General features: G+C 48.8%; 5 protein-coding genes across 5 annotated transcripts; 3 read left to right on the top strand and 2 right to left on the bottom strand.

The window, feature by feature from the left end:
• Window positions 1–2,584: 2,584 nt before the first annotated feature.
• Window positions 2,585–4,457, top strand: N7455_004019 (uncharacterized protein; the record flags this gene model as incomplete). Its single annotated transcript, XM_040959631.2, has 3 exons — window positions 2,585–2,702; window positions 2,804–3,980; window positions 4,052–4,457. 3 exons carry the CDS (start codon window positions 2,585–2,587, stop codon window positions 4,455–4,457), a joined length of 1,701 nt encoding a protein of 566 aa, XP_040809901.2.
• A 374-nt stretch (window positions 4,458–4,831) lies between these two features.
• N7455_004018 (opsin family protein) lies at window positions 4,832–6,042 on the bottom strand. The gene is made up of 5 exons (XM_040959640.2): window positions 5,861–6,042; window positions 5,740–5,806; window positions 5,185–5,672; window positions 4,987–5,121; window positions 4,832–4,933 (listed from the first exon to the last, which is right to left on the bottom strand). The coding sequence occupies exons 1-5, from the start codon at window positions 5,995–5,997 to the stop codon at window positions 4,852–4,854; spliced, it is 909 nt and encodes a 302-aa protein (XP_040809937.2). The 5' UTR covers window positions 5,998–6,042; the 3' UTR covers window positions 4,832–4,851.
• A 347-nt stretch (window positions 6,043–6,389) lies between these two features.
• Window positions 6,390–9,380, bottom strand: N7455_004017 (isoleucine--tRNA ligase ISM1; the record flags this gene model as incomplete). The annotated part of the gene is made up of 1 exon (XM_040959674.2): window positions 6,390–9,380. The coding sequence occupies one exon, from the start codon at window positions 9,378–9,380 to the stop codon at window positions 6,390–6,392; it is 2,991 nt and encodes a 996-aa protein (XP_040809968.1).
• A 210-nt stretch (window positions 9,381–9,590) lies between these two features.
• Window positions 9,591–10,652, top strand: N7455_004016 (uncharacterized protein; the record flags this gene model as incomplete). The annotated part of the gene is made up of 1 exon (XM_040959671.2): window positions 9,591–10,652. The coding sequence occupies one exon, from the start codon at window positions 9,591–9,593 to the stop codon at window positions 10,650–10,652; it is 1,062 nt and encodes a 353-aa protein (XP_040809969.2).
• Window positions 10,653–11,230: 578 nt separating this feature from the next.
• Window positions 11,231–15,504, top strand: N7455_004015 (ABC transporter ATP-binding protein; the record flags this gene model as incomplete). Its single annotated transcript, XM_040959584.2, has 9 exons — window positions 11,231–11,323; window positions 11,373–11,560; window positions 11,618–12,274; window positions 12,330–13,507; window positions 13,564–13,739; window positions 13,790–14,319; window positions 14,412–14,527; window positions 14,586–14,773; window positions 14,830–15,504. The coding sequence occupies 9 exons, from the start codon at window positions 11,231–11,233 to the stop codon at window positions 15,502–15,504; spliced, it is 3,801 nt and encodes a 1,266-aa protein (XP_040809896.2).
• Window positions 15,505–16,309: the final 805 nt, after the last annotated feature.

Genomic DNA, 16,309 nt, shown 5'->3' with positions numbered 1-16,309 from the left:
CTGTGTATGCTGAGCGGGTCGCCCGAATTAGGTTTAGCTCCTCATGTGTCTTCATCCTCATCTTCATCTCATCTCAGTTCAATCATGTCTCTTGCCTTCTTTCCAAATCTTGATTATGAGGGTCCCAACATGACGCGAGCAAACCCCCACCGAATCCGCTCTAGAGTGCTTGACCACCACGATCACCAGTGACCCTTCTACCAGCCAACTCAGCGAAAGGCTAGACGAGTTCAGGCCATTGAAATTGGCAGTGGCTCAACGGAGATCGTTCTTTTTTATTGAACCCGTCGATTCATACGGTAGGCTAGCCGGACCCAGCAGACTTCCCAAAGTACCTCTCTCCAGATCGCCATATCTTTGTAGAGAAAAAGCTCTAGGATGAGTCCTCCGCCGTGCGAGCCGTGCGGGCCGTACGGCCTCGAAACATATAGTTTGAGTACATAAAACAGGCTGACTTAGTGGCACCAATGCTGATGGCGCGGCTGCCCGCTCCTATAATCTCGCTTGTGGATGCCAGCCGATTCTTTGGTAACGGATAGTGGGAGGAGCTCACGCAGTACGACGATAACATAGAAAGGGTTGGGTTGCGTATCCACCAGGCCTACTAAAATTATAATTGGACTTAAATTAAGAAGCATTCCTGCCGCAACCCACCATTATATACGGGATGTCGCGTCAGTTGTGGGCTAGGGGCCGTGTTAAAATTACGGTTAGGAATTACGGTTAGCTGCCATTGCTTTGGTTGAGCCGTCAATGAAATATTTTCCGCCAGTGTGTTCTTGCGAACATGAGAGGTGCCGGAGAGAACATCTCGAATCGGATTTTTCATTAGGCGAAGAAATGTTAGAGCCGTTCAACGAAGCTCCTTATAGCCGTGAAAGGTTTGAGATGGAATTGTATCACAGACTTCGGGTATAGGGCGGATAGAACGCAAACCATAGTCGAAGATAATTGGAGTATGTTTCAGGTGATAGGTAATGCAAAAAAGCTTTTCACTTTAACAAATATTCATCCAGTATTATTCTAGTTGTTGAACAGATTACCGCTAAAGGTTAGCTATGTCTGCCGGTTTTCGTGAGATGGAATGGATAAGCACCACGATTTCGAAGCAAGAAATATCGTAAATTATATCTGAAGACTGGAATTCTTTACAGCTAAGGTGATGTCACTGTGGATTTTGAGCAACGAAGCGAACACGAATGTAATTGACAGTAAAAGAACCATCATGCTGCTGTCTTCCAACAGTCTCAAGAACGTCAAGCGTGCTTGATGGCTGCATCTCGTGCCTCGATCGTCGGGAGGAGCTCAAGAAAGGGCTCTCCAAACAGACGAATCCTATATGCCATCAGTTATAAAGTCAATAATTTATTAGTATCAGACCTACCATCCTTCAACACCACCTTTCTCATTCTCTGTCAACGTTGCCTGAGTTGGACCTCGCCCTCGCCCTTGATCCAGTTAAAGCCTGCTCCTTCGACAAGCTCCTTCATAGCCTGCTGCGATGGGAACCACCAAGGTAATGCTTCTCGTGCCTGCCAGACCGCTGATTGTTGCGAATGCACCTTGGCCATATTACCTAGCGCACCGGACCCACTGACCAGAAGACCACCCGGCTTGAGTGCCTCGAAACAGCCTTTGATTGTATTGGAACTTGGTTCAGGGTCTCCCCCCCCCCCCCCCCCAGTTTTACAAAGATCCCCTGGTCCAGATTTGAGTGGTGTTATAAAGCCATTCGAGATGTTACGAGGAAGTATGCAGCCCCGACATCGGCATCAACTGCCCAGGATTCTGGGGGTGGACCGCCGGATGTCCGCCGCGGGCCGTCACTAGCCAAAACCTAGACCTGAAAAGGATAAGTGGATCGGCGGATCCGAGACCGGCGAGTATCAAGCTTGGAAGCATTCCACCTTTTTAGAAATAGATACCAGGCTGGCTAGTACTATAGTTCGTAAGAAGCGACATCGGGATAGCTAGTACTGTTGCTGTTATTTGTAATGTTGTTTCTAGATTGGCATATGTTATAGATATGAAGCAAAATGCTTCAACATAGCGATAAAGGCATTTCTGAGGATTCTGCAAGTATGATGGAGTCCCGATCCATATAGTTGGACGAGAGTAATGTCATTCCCTTCTTAGTTATACAAAACAAGCTGGCACACCGACTTGCCAGGGTAAAAAAGCTGTTCGTCCTCGTCGCTGGGTTGGTGATAGTCATGAACAGCACCCTTGGATTACGCTTGGAAACATAACCCGACAACAATGATGCAAGTTATACTAGCCAATTTAGTGTACACCTTCGTAGAGGGTCTAGCATTCTTAACGGCGCAGAGCAAAATATAAGAGCGAACGCACAGAATTGAACCGGAGCCCTCGATCTAGATCTCGGCACTGCCTGTGCGAATAGTACCTACCTCAAGTTCCTGTTTATACGGCGAGCGCACGCTTGAAGAGAACGCGCGCGCAGTACCTTTCCCTCATCTGACTGTCTCGTTCCAACTATCCTTCTTTCATCTCCTCCCATCTCGTCTCATCCTTCTAATAATCGCTTTCATCCAATTTCTGTTATTATTGATTCAAAATCAAGATGAACAATCCATACAATCGTGCCACGCATGAGCAATGGGAGTCAAGCCTCATGGGAGAGCCGTTCTGGGACTATGTGACAAGAAATGTCCAGGAACGTGCTAGAAATGAGGGACAAGGTATGTTTTCACATGTGCTGCATGTTTGTTATATTGAATGATTGACATACAAGCGTGTCCATTGATATATACTTCGTGCTAATGATATCATCTGTGTCTAGCCCTAACTGGCCAATTGCCGCATCAAAGCCCTACCCAGTCGCCCTCCAACAGTCCTGTTCAGACTACAGTGACAAGCTCTACCGAGAAGAGTCCAAAGAAGCAGAAGAGTCGCTTGGAACTCTCTCTTCTGGCTTCTTTCAATAGTGCCAGACTCCGAAACACCATTCATCCCTCCCCCGTAAGGACTCATACTCCAACCTCACCTTCAAAGAGTCCCGAGACGAGCCAGAACAGTTCAAAGAAAGGTAACCTGCGTCTTCCAAAACTACCTTCCTTTAAGTCTCCCAGTCTCAAGCGCCGAGGCCCAATCCTCGCATCAACTGCAGGCATTGTTGAACTCCAGAAGCCTGCCCGGCCTTCCATCCTGTCTCCTTCGACTTTCCTTCCACCTGAATCTCCTCCTACTTTCTTCCCTCCCGAATATCCTGTTCCTCCCACCCCCAGGGCCCCCCGTCCTGCCTTTCGGTCTCTCTACAGAGGACCGTCTGCTGCTAATCTAGACATTGCACCACCAAATGCTCCCGAGGACTCTTATCCTTTTTCCACAATTTCTCCCGACCGTCGGAGCATTATCAGTTTTCAAGAGTGGCTTGAGCGACCAAGTGACCCTCGTCTTGAACCTGTGCCTACTCCTCGCCCAGCTCGCAGTTCTCAAATCAACTTGATGGCTTACCTCAACGATGGTGGCACTTGGGATAATATCCCACGCACCAAGTCGGTCCTCAAACTGAACATGCTTTGCGATGCTCGCAAGGGCTCACCCAAGGACCATATTGATATCTATGGTTCCCAGACTATCTACAAAGGCACCATGTCTGATGCGGCCATTGAGGCCAAGGTTCCTGTTGAGAATGAGACTGCCGCCGACGACCAGGGAGCCCACCACTCCCCCAAGGAACCAGAGGGTGAGGTTGAGATCAGAATCACCCTTCCCACCGAGGAGAACTTGCAGCCCTTGGTCGAGTTCCGCAGCCTGCGTGTGCTGCGTCTAACTGGTATGTTTAAATCATACCAGAGTATCATCTGGCTGGCGGTCTGGTTGAACCCCCAGCTCACCACTCTGGAGCTGGAGATGGCAGTAGAACCGGAAATCAAAAAGCCAGGTCCAAGGGGCTGGAAGCCCATCACGGATGGATGGGTGATGAATGTGAAGTCGTTTGGCGCACCCGTTTACTAGTAAGCGATACCGAACTGAGAGTTATCTGAAAGTGAGAGATGTGACATATTCTAACCTGACTGATCTATAGTGGCGAGCACGGCGACGGAGAGATCTCGAGCAAAATCGGGTACGGCGAGTACCTTGACAAGTTCTGCATCGAGAAGGCAAGGCTTCGTGCCGGCGCCACCGGTTTCCCCGTCCCCCGCTACCTGCCGGTCAAGCATCTCACCTTGGCCGGCTTCGCCGTGGACGGGGACGCGTTCGGGATGTGGTTCCGGAACCTCGAGGAGGTTCACTTCAAGAAGGACTGCATCGACTGCGGTTTCTGGTTGTCTCGTGCCCAGCGAGACGTTCGAGTTCGTCACTCGAACAACCTCGGAGTGGCCCGGGGCAATGACGGGCCCTCCGGGGCCAGCTCCATGGAGGAGCTCGGTGAGAAGGAGCTTGCCGAGCTCACCGCTGCGGTGGGAGGTCTGGGGGCCTCCAGGATGTGAACGGACAGTGTTCGTGTCAATCGGCGGCGGCACGCTCGCCAGAGCCTTCCCCAGGGGGTTCTGGTGAGCGTGCCGCCAGGGAAATACTATCATTCCGTTGTGTACGAGTAACAAAAAAAAAAAAAAAAAAAAAAAAAACCAATTGTTCAAGTCATTCTTGCTCCTTATGTAGAGTACATAATAAATGGAATACATGTAAAATGGTAGGACCAAGGCAAAATATCAATATCATCATGCTCATACCTCATACCTCAAGACCAAAACTTAAATAAAACCGAGAAAGGTGAAACTGACCCGCAAATGGGAGAAATATGACGGTAAACTGAAAGAAAAAGGACGAATACGCTATCATCTCATTTCCAATCTGAATGTGAGTGAAGTGTCATTTTTGTGCTTACGCACCCTCTTCGTCGGCGATACGAATAGCTCCCTCATTGCCGACACCATGGGACCAGAATCCTTCCATGTAAAGCGCACTGTAGAAATTAGCATGTCATCCGCATACAGAGAGGTTCAACCTAAAACTCACATTCCAGACGCGCTCTCATGAGCCAACAGAAGCCAGTATCCAAGGACACCTTGCGTAAAGACATCCTGTATAGCGAAGAGGATAGTCTCCGCATCAACGCTCAATTTAAGCGCAAGAGCACCAGCCGCGAGAGAACTACCCAACATTAGCAATCGTCCTGAACCGACTTTAGAATGCTCTTTTGGATATATAACTCACATAGGGAACAGCGCTAGCATGGCAATGGCGGATCCAGAAATAGAGCCAAAGAACCGTTGTGTCTGAGCATCCTTGCCCTTTGCCGCTTTCTGTCCATGGAAGCCTACATGGTGGATCACGACCAGGTAGGAAATACATGCAAAGGTCAGCCAGACCCAGCGCTCACGGCCGTGGCCTGCAAAGATGCCGAATAGAGCTGTTGCCAGCATTACCAGGTGGGCGACAATGGCGATGAGTAGGTTTGCACCTGGTAGGCCGGACAGAAGGGCGAAGTTGATGAAGAGCAGGGGTGTTGTTAATGCCCAGTTTACATAGCGCAGCCATAGGACCTGGCGGATGTAGTCTGTGTGGGTGTCTGGGACATGCTTGTGGGATTCGTGGACTCTGGCATGTTTGGTTGTTATGCCTTGGCCTGTTGCAAGGGCTAGGTAGATTATGAAAGAGATTGTGGTAATGAGGGAGGTTAGAATGTGGAAGATTCGTTTAGGCTGTAAAGATGTTAGGTATATATATATAATAGAGAGGGTATAGTATATAAAAGAGATATGAACTCACCAGGGGAGCACGAGCAGCCAGAGCATAGAACACCAGCGAGGAGATGCCCATCAAGACAGTGACAACCCTATAGATGTTAGTATGATTAGGCATTCAATATATATCTATAATATATTCATACCATAGAGTCCGCTTTCCCACATCATGAAGTTCCTGGTATACCTCAGATCCCGGAATGACAGTGGGAATAGGCGCCACTGAGGATGTGGTGGTGGGTGCCGTGAGAGTAGCAAACTGATCAAATGGAGGTTGAATCATGTTGAATTTGAAGAAGATGGGTAAAAGAAGAAAAGAAGAAGTGAATGAGTGAAGACGTGAAGAAAGAGAAGAAGCAAGAGTATATGAATGATGATTCAATGTTGCATCGAAACAGGATTGGGGGATGATAGGGACAACCGTCATTGACTGGATACTGTCGTCATAACCAATTATAAACATTCACTACATTACATGGATTGAATGGATTAAAGAGATTAGTTAGATTAAATTTCATTCAGCTTGGTTTGGAATTGGAAAGTTGGATGTCTCTAGATTATTGGCTGCACTGCAGTTGTTAAATTGGCTGTCATGTCCAATCACTGCCTGGAGATGATCGATATAATACATAAGTAATACATAAAAGAAATAAGTATACAGACTTGTAAAGTGATCTAGGCGTTTGCCTCATGCACCACTGTCTCACACCGGTCGCAGATCGCATTTTCGATCGCCACCGGCTCCGGAATGGCGTACCGCCAGCACCGTGGGCATTTGGAGGCCTGTGGCGCATACACATACACTTTGCCTGGTTGGCCACTCAGCTCAAATGTCTCCTCATATTGCCAGTCAGCATCCTTGATGTCATCCGGGAGAGCTTCACTGGGGGACGCCAGGGTGATAGAGGACACAACAAAGAGATCAGGGAGCTCGGACAGATACTGCTGGAATAATCCAGAGCTGCTGGGGAGCACAATGTGGACAAAGGATTGCAGGGAGGAGCCAAGCTGTTTTTTACTACGGGCCTGCTCCTGCAGATTTTTGATGGCGGAGTGGACCACCGTCAGCTCCTGGTAGCTGGTGTCCAGGGCTAAATCCTGCCACTCTGGAGCCGGAGCGGAAATAATACGCTGCAGGGGGTGTTCAGATTGGGTGCGGATGGACTCGGGAGTATGTTCCCAAGTTTCTTCCACAAGTACTGGTGTGATGGGACCCAGTGCCTCTTGAAGATGATTGTAGATGTAGAACAAGGTCGTTTGCGCGGCACGGCGACTTGTGCTGTCCTCACCAAGGGTGTAGAGTCGGTCCTTGATCGCCTCCATGTAGAAAGCAGAAAACTCGAGGTTGGCCCACCGGTTCATCGTGCTCACACCCTTGTAGAACTCGAAGTTGTCACATGCCTTCTGCGATGTGAGTACCATGTCCGAGAGATGCTTGAGTGCAATTCGATCGACCAGCTGCAGCTGCCCGTATGGGACAACGTTCTTTGGGTTGAAATCGGCAAGGGCACCCAGTAACAACTTGAAGGTGACACGGAACTTGTGGAGACTGGTGTTGACGGTCTGGAGCACCTGTTTTCCAATCACCACGTCGCGCGTGTAGTCGCTGCTTGCCGCCCACATGCGAAGCGCATCGGGGCCAAGAGCGTCGTACACGGGTTCTTGGTTCTCCGGCTGCTTCTTTCCTTTGCCTTTGCGGGGTTTGAGGGGAGGCAGCAGAGTTCCATCCATGATGGTCTGCGGGTACATCACGTTGCCAATGGATTTGCTCATTTTCCGCCCATGTTCATCCAGGGTGAAACCGTGGGTGATGAGATTCTTGAATGGCGCATGAGGCGTGGATTGACCCGAGCCGAGTTGGTGTGAGATATACGTGAGGAGGCCAGACTGGAACCAACCGCGGTGTTGATCAGTACCTTCGAGATAGACGTCTGCTGGATGACTCCGACCTTCCATAGGGACATCGATTTCGGCCCAGCTAGTACCACTGTCAAACCAAACGTCCATGGTGTCCGTTCCACGTCGATACCCCGCTCCAGCCTCGTCCCGCAAGGACGGAGGAATCCATGCAGCATCATCCGCACTGTCGGTCCACCAAGCATCGATTCCCCGCTCTTCAATTGTAGTCATAATATGTGAAACACTATCTTTAGTCAAGACAGCCTCTCCAGTGGTCCGGTGATAGATTGCAGGAATTGGAACACCCCACGCGCGCTGACGCGAGATACACCATTCATTCCGATTCTTCACAAAGTTCTCGAGTCTGTTCTTTCCAGTCTCGGGCACAAACCGGACATCTTCCAACGCTCGAAGAGCACTGCTGCGAATATCGGCTACATCGGCAAACCACTGTTCGGTTGCCCGAACAATGATCGGGAGCTTTGAGCGCCAGTCGTAAGGGTACTTGTGCTCGTACTTGTGTTGGGCAAGCAACTGATCACACGATTCGACCCATTCCAACACTGCAGTGTTACCTTCTCCCAAGACAGGCTTTCCGGCTAAACGTGTAGGATCGAGGGGCATGGCTTTATCTGTGAATTTGCCTTCATCGTTGACGGGAGCGAACACAGGAATGCCACGTGCAAGACATGCTTCGTAGTCGTCCATTCCATGACCAGGCGCGCAGTGAACCATGCCAGAGCCAGAATCAGCAGTAACAAAGTCCGCAGCAAAGATGGGTTGTGGCTGAGCTTCAGGTCCTTTGAATAGAGGTCGATACGTAGTTTTCTCTGCCAGCTCGGACCCCAGGATAGAGGGCACAATAACAGAGAGATCTTCTTTCAACATACTCTGGAGGTATTCAAACCGCGACTGAGCGATAAGAAGGTGGCCATGTTTTTCCGACAAGACGATAGTGTATTCCAAAGACTCGCTGACTGCAATGGCAGCATTGGCAGGCAGCGTCCAGGGGGTTGTGGTCCAAATCACAGCACTCACATCCTTTCCACGAAGAAGAGGATCCTCAGCGAGATACGTGGGGATATCGACAAGAGGGAACTTGACCAGGGCAGCGGTCGAGATATGGTCATCCTTGTATTCGAGTTCAGCTTCCGCAAGAGCGGTACCCGTTGAAGGCGACCAGTAAACCGGCTTGAACTTTCGGTAGATGAGGCCTCGGTCCACCATTCCCCGGAAGATACCCAATTGTCGCATCTCGAATTCCTTGTCCATGGTCTTCCAGTGGTTCTCCCAGTCGGCCATGACCGCGCAGCCACGGAACACTTTCATCTGCTCCTTCACAGTTTGTCTTGCCAATTTCCGCGCGGACGTGCGAATAACGGCCGCGCTGACCGACCCGCTTGCAATGTCTGCATCTCGCAGGCCTTGGAGGGCTTTGAGCTCGATCGGCAGTCCATGGCAGTCCCAGCCCGGGACGTACCGCACTCTCTTCCCGCGACCCAATTGTACGCGACAGATGATATCCTTCAAGATCTTGTTGAGCGCGTGTCCGACATGGAGGTCGCCGTTCGCATAGGGTGGACCATCGTGCAAGACGAATGGTTGGTCGGCGGGCCTTTCGCGGCGTTGCCAGGCGTAAAGATCATCGGTGCATCGTTTTAGGTATTTGGTCCGATCGACAGGCGATACGCGTGGAGGGAATGAGGATTTAGGAAGTTTCAACGTCGAGGTCCATGAGCGAGGGATTGACCGCGCCAATTCGGGCATTGTCCAGCATATCCTTAGAAAATGCTAAGAGGTTAAGAAGAGAAGAGAGTCTTGGCGTTGGACAAAACATAGCTTCTTCCCAAACGAGTTTAGACTCCGCCCTGGACCTTTGACCTCAGGAACTCCCCTGTTGACTACCTTTGACCACTTTGTATATATATATATATATATATATTTCTCCAAAGTACTCCAGTCATCAGAAACCTAACCATGTCTCTGTTTCTTAATCTCCCGTTTGAGCTCCGAATACTCATCATCGAGCATGTGCTCTACACCCCGCTCAGCCCGCCTCCGACTCCTCTTGAATCGGATAGAATCGAGTATCATGACCTTACATATAATGCGTGGGTCAATAGAGGTCGCAATGCGTATTATAACCATCAGAGCAAGGCCAATCCTTCAAACTGTCTGCCTCTACTCCTCACAAATCATCAAATTTCGACCGAGACTCAGGTGATCCTCGGACGCATGAAAGTCGAGTACATTCTTGACATATCAGTCAAGGATGACTTGCGCATCTTCCTGACTTGGCTGTCAGTACCGTGTCTCACAACCCACATATCGACACTTTACGCGAATGTGCGTCTGTTCGGTCACATTATCGAGAAGCGCACCATCCGTAGCCAACTTGGCGACGGCGGTCGGCTAGGCTTCCACTGGTACTTCTATGCGGCATTAGAGCGATTTTTCCGCTATGGTCCCGTGGGAGAAAAAAAGCGCAAAGAAGAAGACGAGACTTCTGAACATCCTCAAAACACGAAGGAATTCGAGGACCGGGGGATGCTGATCGATACACTCGTTCTCGACTTCCAGTCTGCGGAACTGGAACTTTCCTTCCCACCAGAAGATGTCACATACAAGCAGTGGTCGGGGCGGCATTGGGGTCGGGATCGGGGCGACCAGAGCGAGTCTTCAGAGACATTGTCATCATATAAAACGCGCCCGGAGTGGCTCTGTGAATATCTGAAGGCCTGGATAAGCGATCTTCTTTATATGAGTTATCATACTTCCAAATTTGGGCAGCCACTCTATGAGCATATTGGGACGATTCAGATGCTTGTTGATGGACAACTATATCATGAATTTGATCTTGCAGCTTGGTTAGCTCGCCCACGGTTTACCGATCCAATCTCTATGATAGGTCATCTATCTACCAATGACAGGGAGTCTGGATTTTGGAAATGGAAAAAAGAGACATTGCTGAGAAGGAAGGCCCAAGGGTTTCCCGTGATATGGCCATCGGATGATGAATTAGGACGAAGTGAGGTGTGATCATTCTATATGTTCCGTGAGATGTTGAAGGACGTCTGTAATATCAATAGGAAAATATAGAGAAATGCATTTCATACTTATAACATATCTAGTCAGATTATCCGTCAAATATGTCGTTATCTTATTCTAGACGGATATCCTGATGGAGTACTATATATTTCTGCCATTATACCGGTACTCTTCAGCTATATTGGAATATACCGTTTGAGTGATATTAAATCATGGCCCATTACCTCTCACTGATAATTTTAAAATAATTTCAACTAATTTGGATGCCAAGTTCTTAGCTATACATTTCATACTGGGTCAATCTGGAGTGTCTTATAGGAGCCCGGGGCCATCGGGGCCCGTGGAGTCCGCGGAATCCGCGGAACCCGTGAGCACTCTGTAATCCCCCTGGCAGAGTTGCCTCCATGAATCAGCATTGGAAGCTCAAAAAGAGCGACATATCTCGATAACTGGCCCATAATTGTCTTTTATTCACACACTGTGCAAATCGAAAATCGGTTTGGAAGCAAAGTCGACTTGACTCTCTAATCGCCTGAGGGTGTTTCACATGGATATCTAAATTATCTACAATGGAGAAACAATCCGAGAAAGATTCAATTGATAACCAGGGGTCTAAGGACCAGGGGTCTAAGGAAGAAACAAGTGCCTTTGGTGCATATCTGGTAGGGACATTCCTTTTCCTTTGCTGGTTAAAAGTCTAACACCAAGCAGAGGATCTTTCACTATGGCTCCTCCAAAGACTATACCTTGCAAGCCATTGCCACTGCCTGCGCATTAGGGTCCGGTGTTGGCATGGCTCTTGTCAATCTGGTGTTTGGTCAGTTTATCACACTGATCACCGACTACACGGCGGGTCATACCGATGCTTCGAAGTTCCGAAGTGAATCTGCAAGACTCAGGTATGTGCAATGCCCTTCAATATAGATGGACAGGAAGGATCTAATATATAAAAATAGTCTCTTTTTCTTCGTCATTGGCCTTTGCCGATTCTGCCTCACTTATGGATACAGCACACTCTTTACACTTGCCGCATACCGGATCACACGAAATATTCGCCGCCGGTACCTGAAAGCAGGCCTGAGCCAGGAAATTGCCTTCTTCGATTCTGGCACTAGCGGATCGATTGCGATGCAAGCTACTTCGAATGGACGATTGGTCCAGGCTGGAATATCGGAAAAAATGGGGCTAATTGTCCAGGGCCTGTCCGCTTTTATATCAGCCTTCGTGCTAGCATTTGTCACTCAATGGAAGCTGACCCTCATTTGCTGCTGCATTCCCCCATCAATGCTTCTAGCTGTGGGCATCAGCTCCACATTCGAAGCTTCGATTGAAGCACAAATTCTCAAAGTTCAGGCCCAAGCTGGATCTTTTGCAGAGAGTATCCTGTCAAGCGCTCGGACGGTACAGGCATTCGGGCTTCGAAACCAACTAGTATGCGACTTCGACAAGTTTTTGCAAGTTTCAAGAAAGCTCGGAAATAAGAAATCTCCTCTTTTTGGTTGCCTATTTGCCACGGAGTACGCCATCATCTTTGCAGGGTTTGGCTTGTGCTTTTGGCAAGGCATAAAAATGGTATCTACCGGGGAGGTGGAGCAATCTGGGGATATTTTCATGTTTGTTCAGCCTTTATTCTTTCACAGCTGGCAACGCTAACCATGATACTCGCAGTGTGCTCATGTCCGTGATTGTGGCAGCTACAAGCTTGACAGCTATAATGCCTTATTTGATTGAGTTTGTCCGCGCGGGCTCCGCGGCGGCAGAGCTATTCCGGCTCATGGACCGAAAGTCAAGAATCGATCCGTTCGACGACTCCGGAGAAAGACCGACAGATGTGATGGGATATCTCGATTTTAGTGGCATTTCGTTCGCTTACCCTACGCGCCCTGATGTCAAGGTATTGAACGACTTCTCACTGCACATTCCCGCCGGCAAGACAACTGCGCTCGTGGGGGCAAGCGGGTCTGGAAAAAGCACTATCGTTGGACTGGTTGAACGATGGTACGACCCTTTGTCTGGAACGATCAAGCTTGATGGCCAGCCTATCGAACTTTTCAACCTCAAATGGCTACGTCAGCAGGTTAGGCTTGTTCAACAAGAGCCCGTTTTGTTTTCTGGGACAGTCGCTGAAAACATCGCGAATGGGCTTGTGGGTACGCCTTGGGAGAATGAATCCCCAGCTGAGAAACTGGCCCGGATACAGGATGCTGCTAAAATTTCCTTTGCCCATGATTTCATCACCCAACTTCCTAACGGGTATGATACCGTTATTGGGGAGAGAGGCGGGCTATTATCCGGAGGTCAAAAGCAACGGGTTGCAATTGCTCGCAGCATTGTTTCCCAACCACGGTTTCTTCTTCTGGATGAGGCAACGAGTGCACTTGACCCTCATGCCGAGGAAGTCGTTCAACGGGCACTGAACAATGTGTCCAAGGGACGCACGACAATCACCATTGCACACAAATTAGCCACCATCAGAGATGCCGATAATATTGTCGTCATGGAACATGGCCGTATTCTCGAGCAAGGTACACATAACTCCCTTTTGGAATCGAATGGTGCGTATGCACGATTGGTGCAGGCTCAGGATTTGTCTGTGGCGACGCAGGACCCCGAATCTGCCTCGGATAGCCAGGATGAAACAGACAAAGAGGATCATGTTATACTTGCTGGTGAATTGACCCGCCATTCGACTACGACGAGATCAACTTCGGAGAAGCAGTTGAGTCGGGATGATTTTGACAATTGGAAAAGATTGGGTCTTCTCCACACAATCTGGAGATTGGTGAAATCCACACCTGAGCTCAATTGGACTTTGATGATGATGGTTCTGGCTTGTTTAACAGGAGGTGAGACTAGCATTTTGAACCCCTATTTTCACAGATTGAAACTGATCAAATTGTAGCTGCTGCATATCCCGGTCAAGCTATTTTGATGTCCAAGTTCATCGAAGTCTTTCAATACACAGGCGCAGCTATGCGGACAAAAGGGAACTTTTTCGCTCTCATGTTTTTCGTTCTCGGTCTTGGATCTTTCGTGGTCTATTTTATTATCGGATGGACATCAAATATTGTTGCACAGGTAAGTCTCCTTTATTGATGGGTGCATCTTGGCTTGACTAACCCAACAAGACAATGAACCACAAATACCGGAAGCAAGTCATCAACGACATAATGAAGCAAGACCTGCAATTCTTTGATCGCGCCGAGAACACCACGGGGGCACTGGCCAGTCGTGCTGACTCTTATCCACAGTCCGTATTTGAGCTTATGGGCTTTAATGTTGCTCTGATGCTGGTTGCAGCGACTGGTGTGTTTTCATGCTCCATCCTGGCAATAGTATATGCATGGAAGCTAGGCCTTGTTGTTGTTCTAGCAGGACTTCCACCCATGCTCACTGCCGGTTACGCTCGCATCCGAATGGAGGGTGCCATGGACCACAAGATTTCAAAACTATTCTCGAGGAGCGCATCCATTGCCTCAGAGGCCGTGACAGCTATCCGGACGGTGTCTTCCTTGGCAATTGAGACATCAGTTTTGGAGCGATACACCCATGAACTTGACCAAGCAGTTGCCACATCTACGAGGCCAGTGCTTCTCGTAATGCTTCCTTTCGCATTCACTCAGACGGTTGAATACTCTTTCCTGGCTCTCGGTTTCTGGTATGTTTGTCCATCGTATTTTTTTCGCAGGCTCAAATGCCTTGTTCTCGGGTTTGTGATAGGATGCTAACCATCGGATCATCTCGACATAGGTATGGATGTCGGCTTGTCTCATTTGGAGATGTGAGCATGGTCAACTTTTTCATCTGTTTTCTAAGTGTTTTCTTTTCTGGCCAACAAGCTTCAATCCTTTTTGGCTTTTCAAGCAGTAAGATGCATTCCGAGGCTGTGTGGGAGGTGAAAACGGGTTGCTAACAGCTATCCAGGCATGACAAAGGCAACAAATGCTGCCAACTACATATTTTGGCTTGAACAGCTCCAGCCTACAATTCGAGAGACTGACGAAAACCGCGAAATTGGCCCTGGTGGCTTTAAATCTCTCCACTTGGAAAACCTGCAATTCTCTTACCCAATGAGACCTCACGCTCGCGTACTACGTGGTATTGACCTTCATGTACGGGACCCATATCATCACAAACTGTCCTTTTCCGCTGCTAATACATTTTATAGATTAAAAAGGGTCAATTTGTCGCGTTCGTCGGCGCATCCGGCTGTGGAAAAAGTACCATGATCGGTATACTCGAACGTTTCTACGATCCAGTAGCCGGTCACATCAGAATCGACGCCCATACATTAGAGAGCATGAATCCTTGGCTGTATCGAGCGCAAGTAGCACTTGTACAGCAGGAACCCACCCTCTACCCTGGCACCATTCGCGAAAATATCTCCATGGGGACACCGACTGGTAGCCCGTCGACGGTTTCTGACAACGACATTGAGGCTGCCTGTCGGGCTGCCAATGCGTGGGAATTTATCTCTTCTCTGCCTGATGGCCTTATGACCCTCTGTGGTACCAATGGGACACAGCTCTCTGGCGGGCAGCGCCAACGCATCGCCATTGCCAGAGCGTTACTCCGTAATCCCCGTCTACTCCTCCTAGATGAAGCAACAAGCGCGCTGGACACCCAATCGGAGAGAATTGTCCAAGATGCACTGAATGAGGCGGCTTCCCAAGGGGATAGAATCACGATCGCGGTTGCTCATCGCTTGTCAACTATTCGTCATGCGGATATGATTTGCGTGTTTGATGGGGGCCGGATCGTTGAGTCCGGAACTCATGAGGAATTACTGGCGAGAGGGCGACTTTATCCGAAGATGTGCGAGGCTCAGAACCTAGGCACTTGATCAGGTGAAGCATCATATCTTCTGTCTTTTTAAGGCGTGAGTTGGGTGAATTTGGCATATTGCGAGTATTTATTAGACAACGGCGACAATAGGACATCTAATTGATGGACTAGAATATATATTATTATGTAATTAAATTGGAACAAATATATATACATTATGAAGCCATTCGATCCATGTCCAGTCTCCTAGATCTCCATATCTCTTAGTCTCAGCAACTTGTCAGTGCCCCCACCCATAAGGATCATTGTTGCTCTCTAGTAGTTGTAACTCTTTTGATTATCAATGCAGATTGCCTACCTCATTACAGATATTTGGTGCTTCTTGTTCCGTTGAGATCCGAGAGATTCGACATCTTCACGTTCCCATTGAGGGGAATGTGGGGTAGACATGACATTACCCCAAGATAAATTGGAGTATAGAGCGGCTTGGAGGCCCGAATGATTCACCGCACTGGCCAATATGAGTCTTTCGATATAAAATGGCGTCCTTCCCCGGGTTCCTTGCCGGAGGTCCTTCAGGTCAGCGGGCCCACCCGGCGCAGCAGCAATTGTACATACAACATTGTAGGGGAAAATATCGGGATAGATCCCGGTTTCTCGTTCAGTTATCAATGCTTATGAAGTCGGTCTTGTCAGACTAATCAAGTATAGAGGGACCTTGGCTCAAATGCCTCGGACGTTCCACCATACGCGTTTACACTGTTCTCTGCAAGTGCATCAAAATATTCCCTTGGCCATACTTCTATACCTGGGAATTATGGAAGCGTCCGATATTCTGTGATTATAACACTACGTTGCTACAA

Source organism: Penicillium solitum (genome assembly GCF_028829755.1).
Source record: "Penicillium solitum strain IBT 25940 chromosome Unknown utg000003l_segment0_segment0, whole genome shotgun sequence".
Taxonomy (NCBI): Eukaryota; Fungi; Ascomycota; class Eurotiomycetes; order Eurotiales; family Aspergillaceae; genus Penicillium; species Penicillium solitum.
The sequence above is the reverse complement of the archived record's forward strand: the minus strand, read 5'-3'. Positions and strand labels throughout refer to the sequence as shown.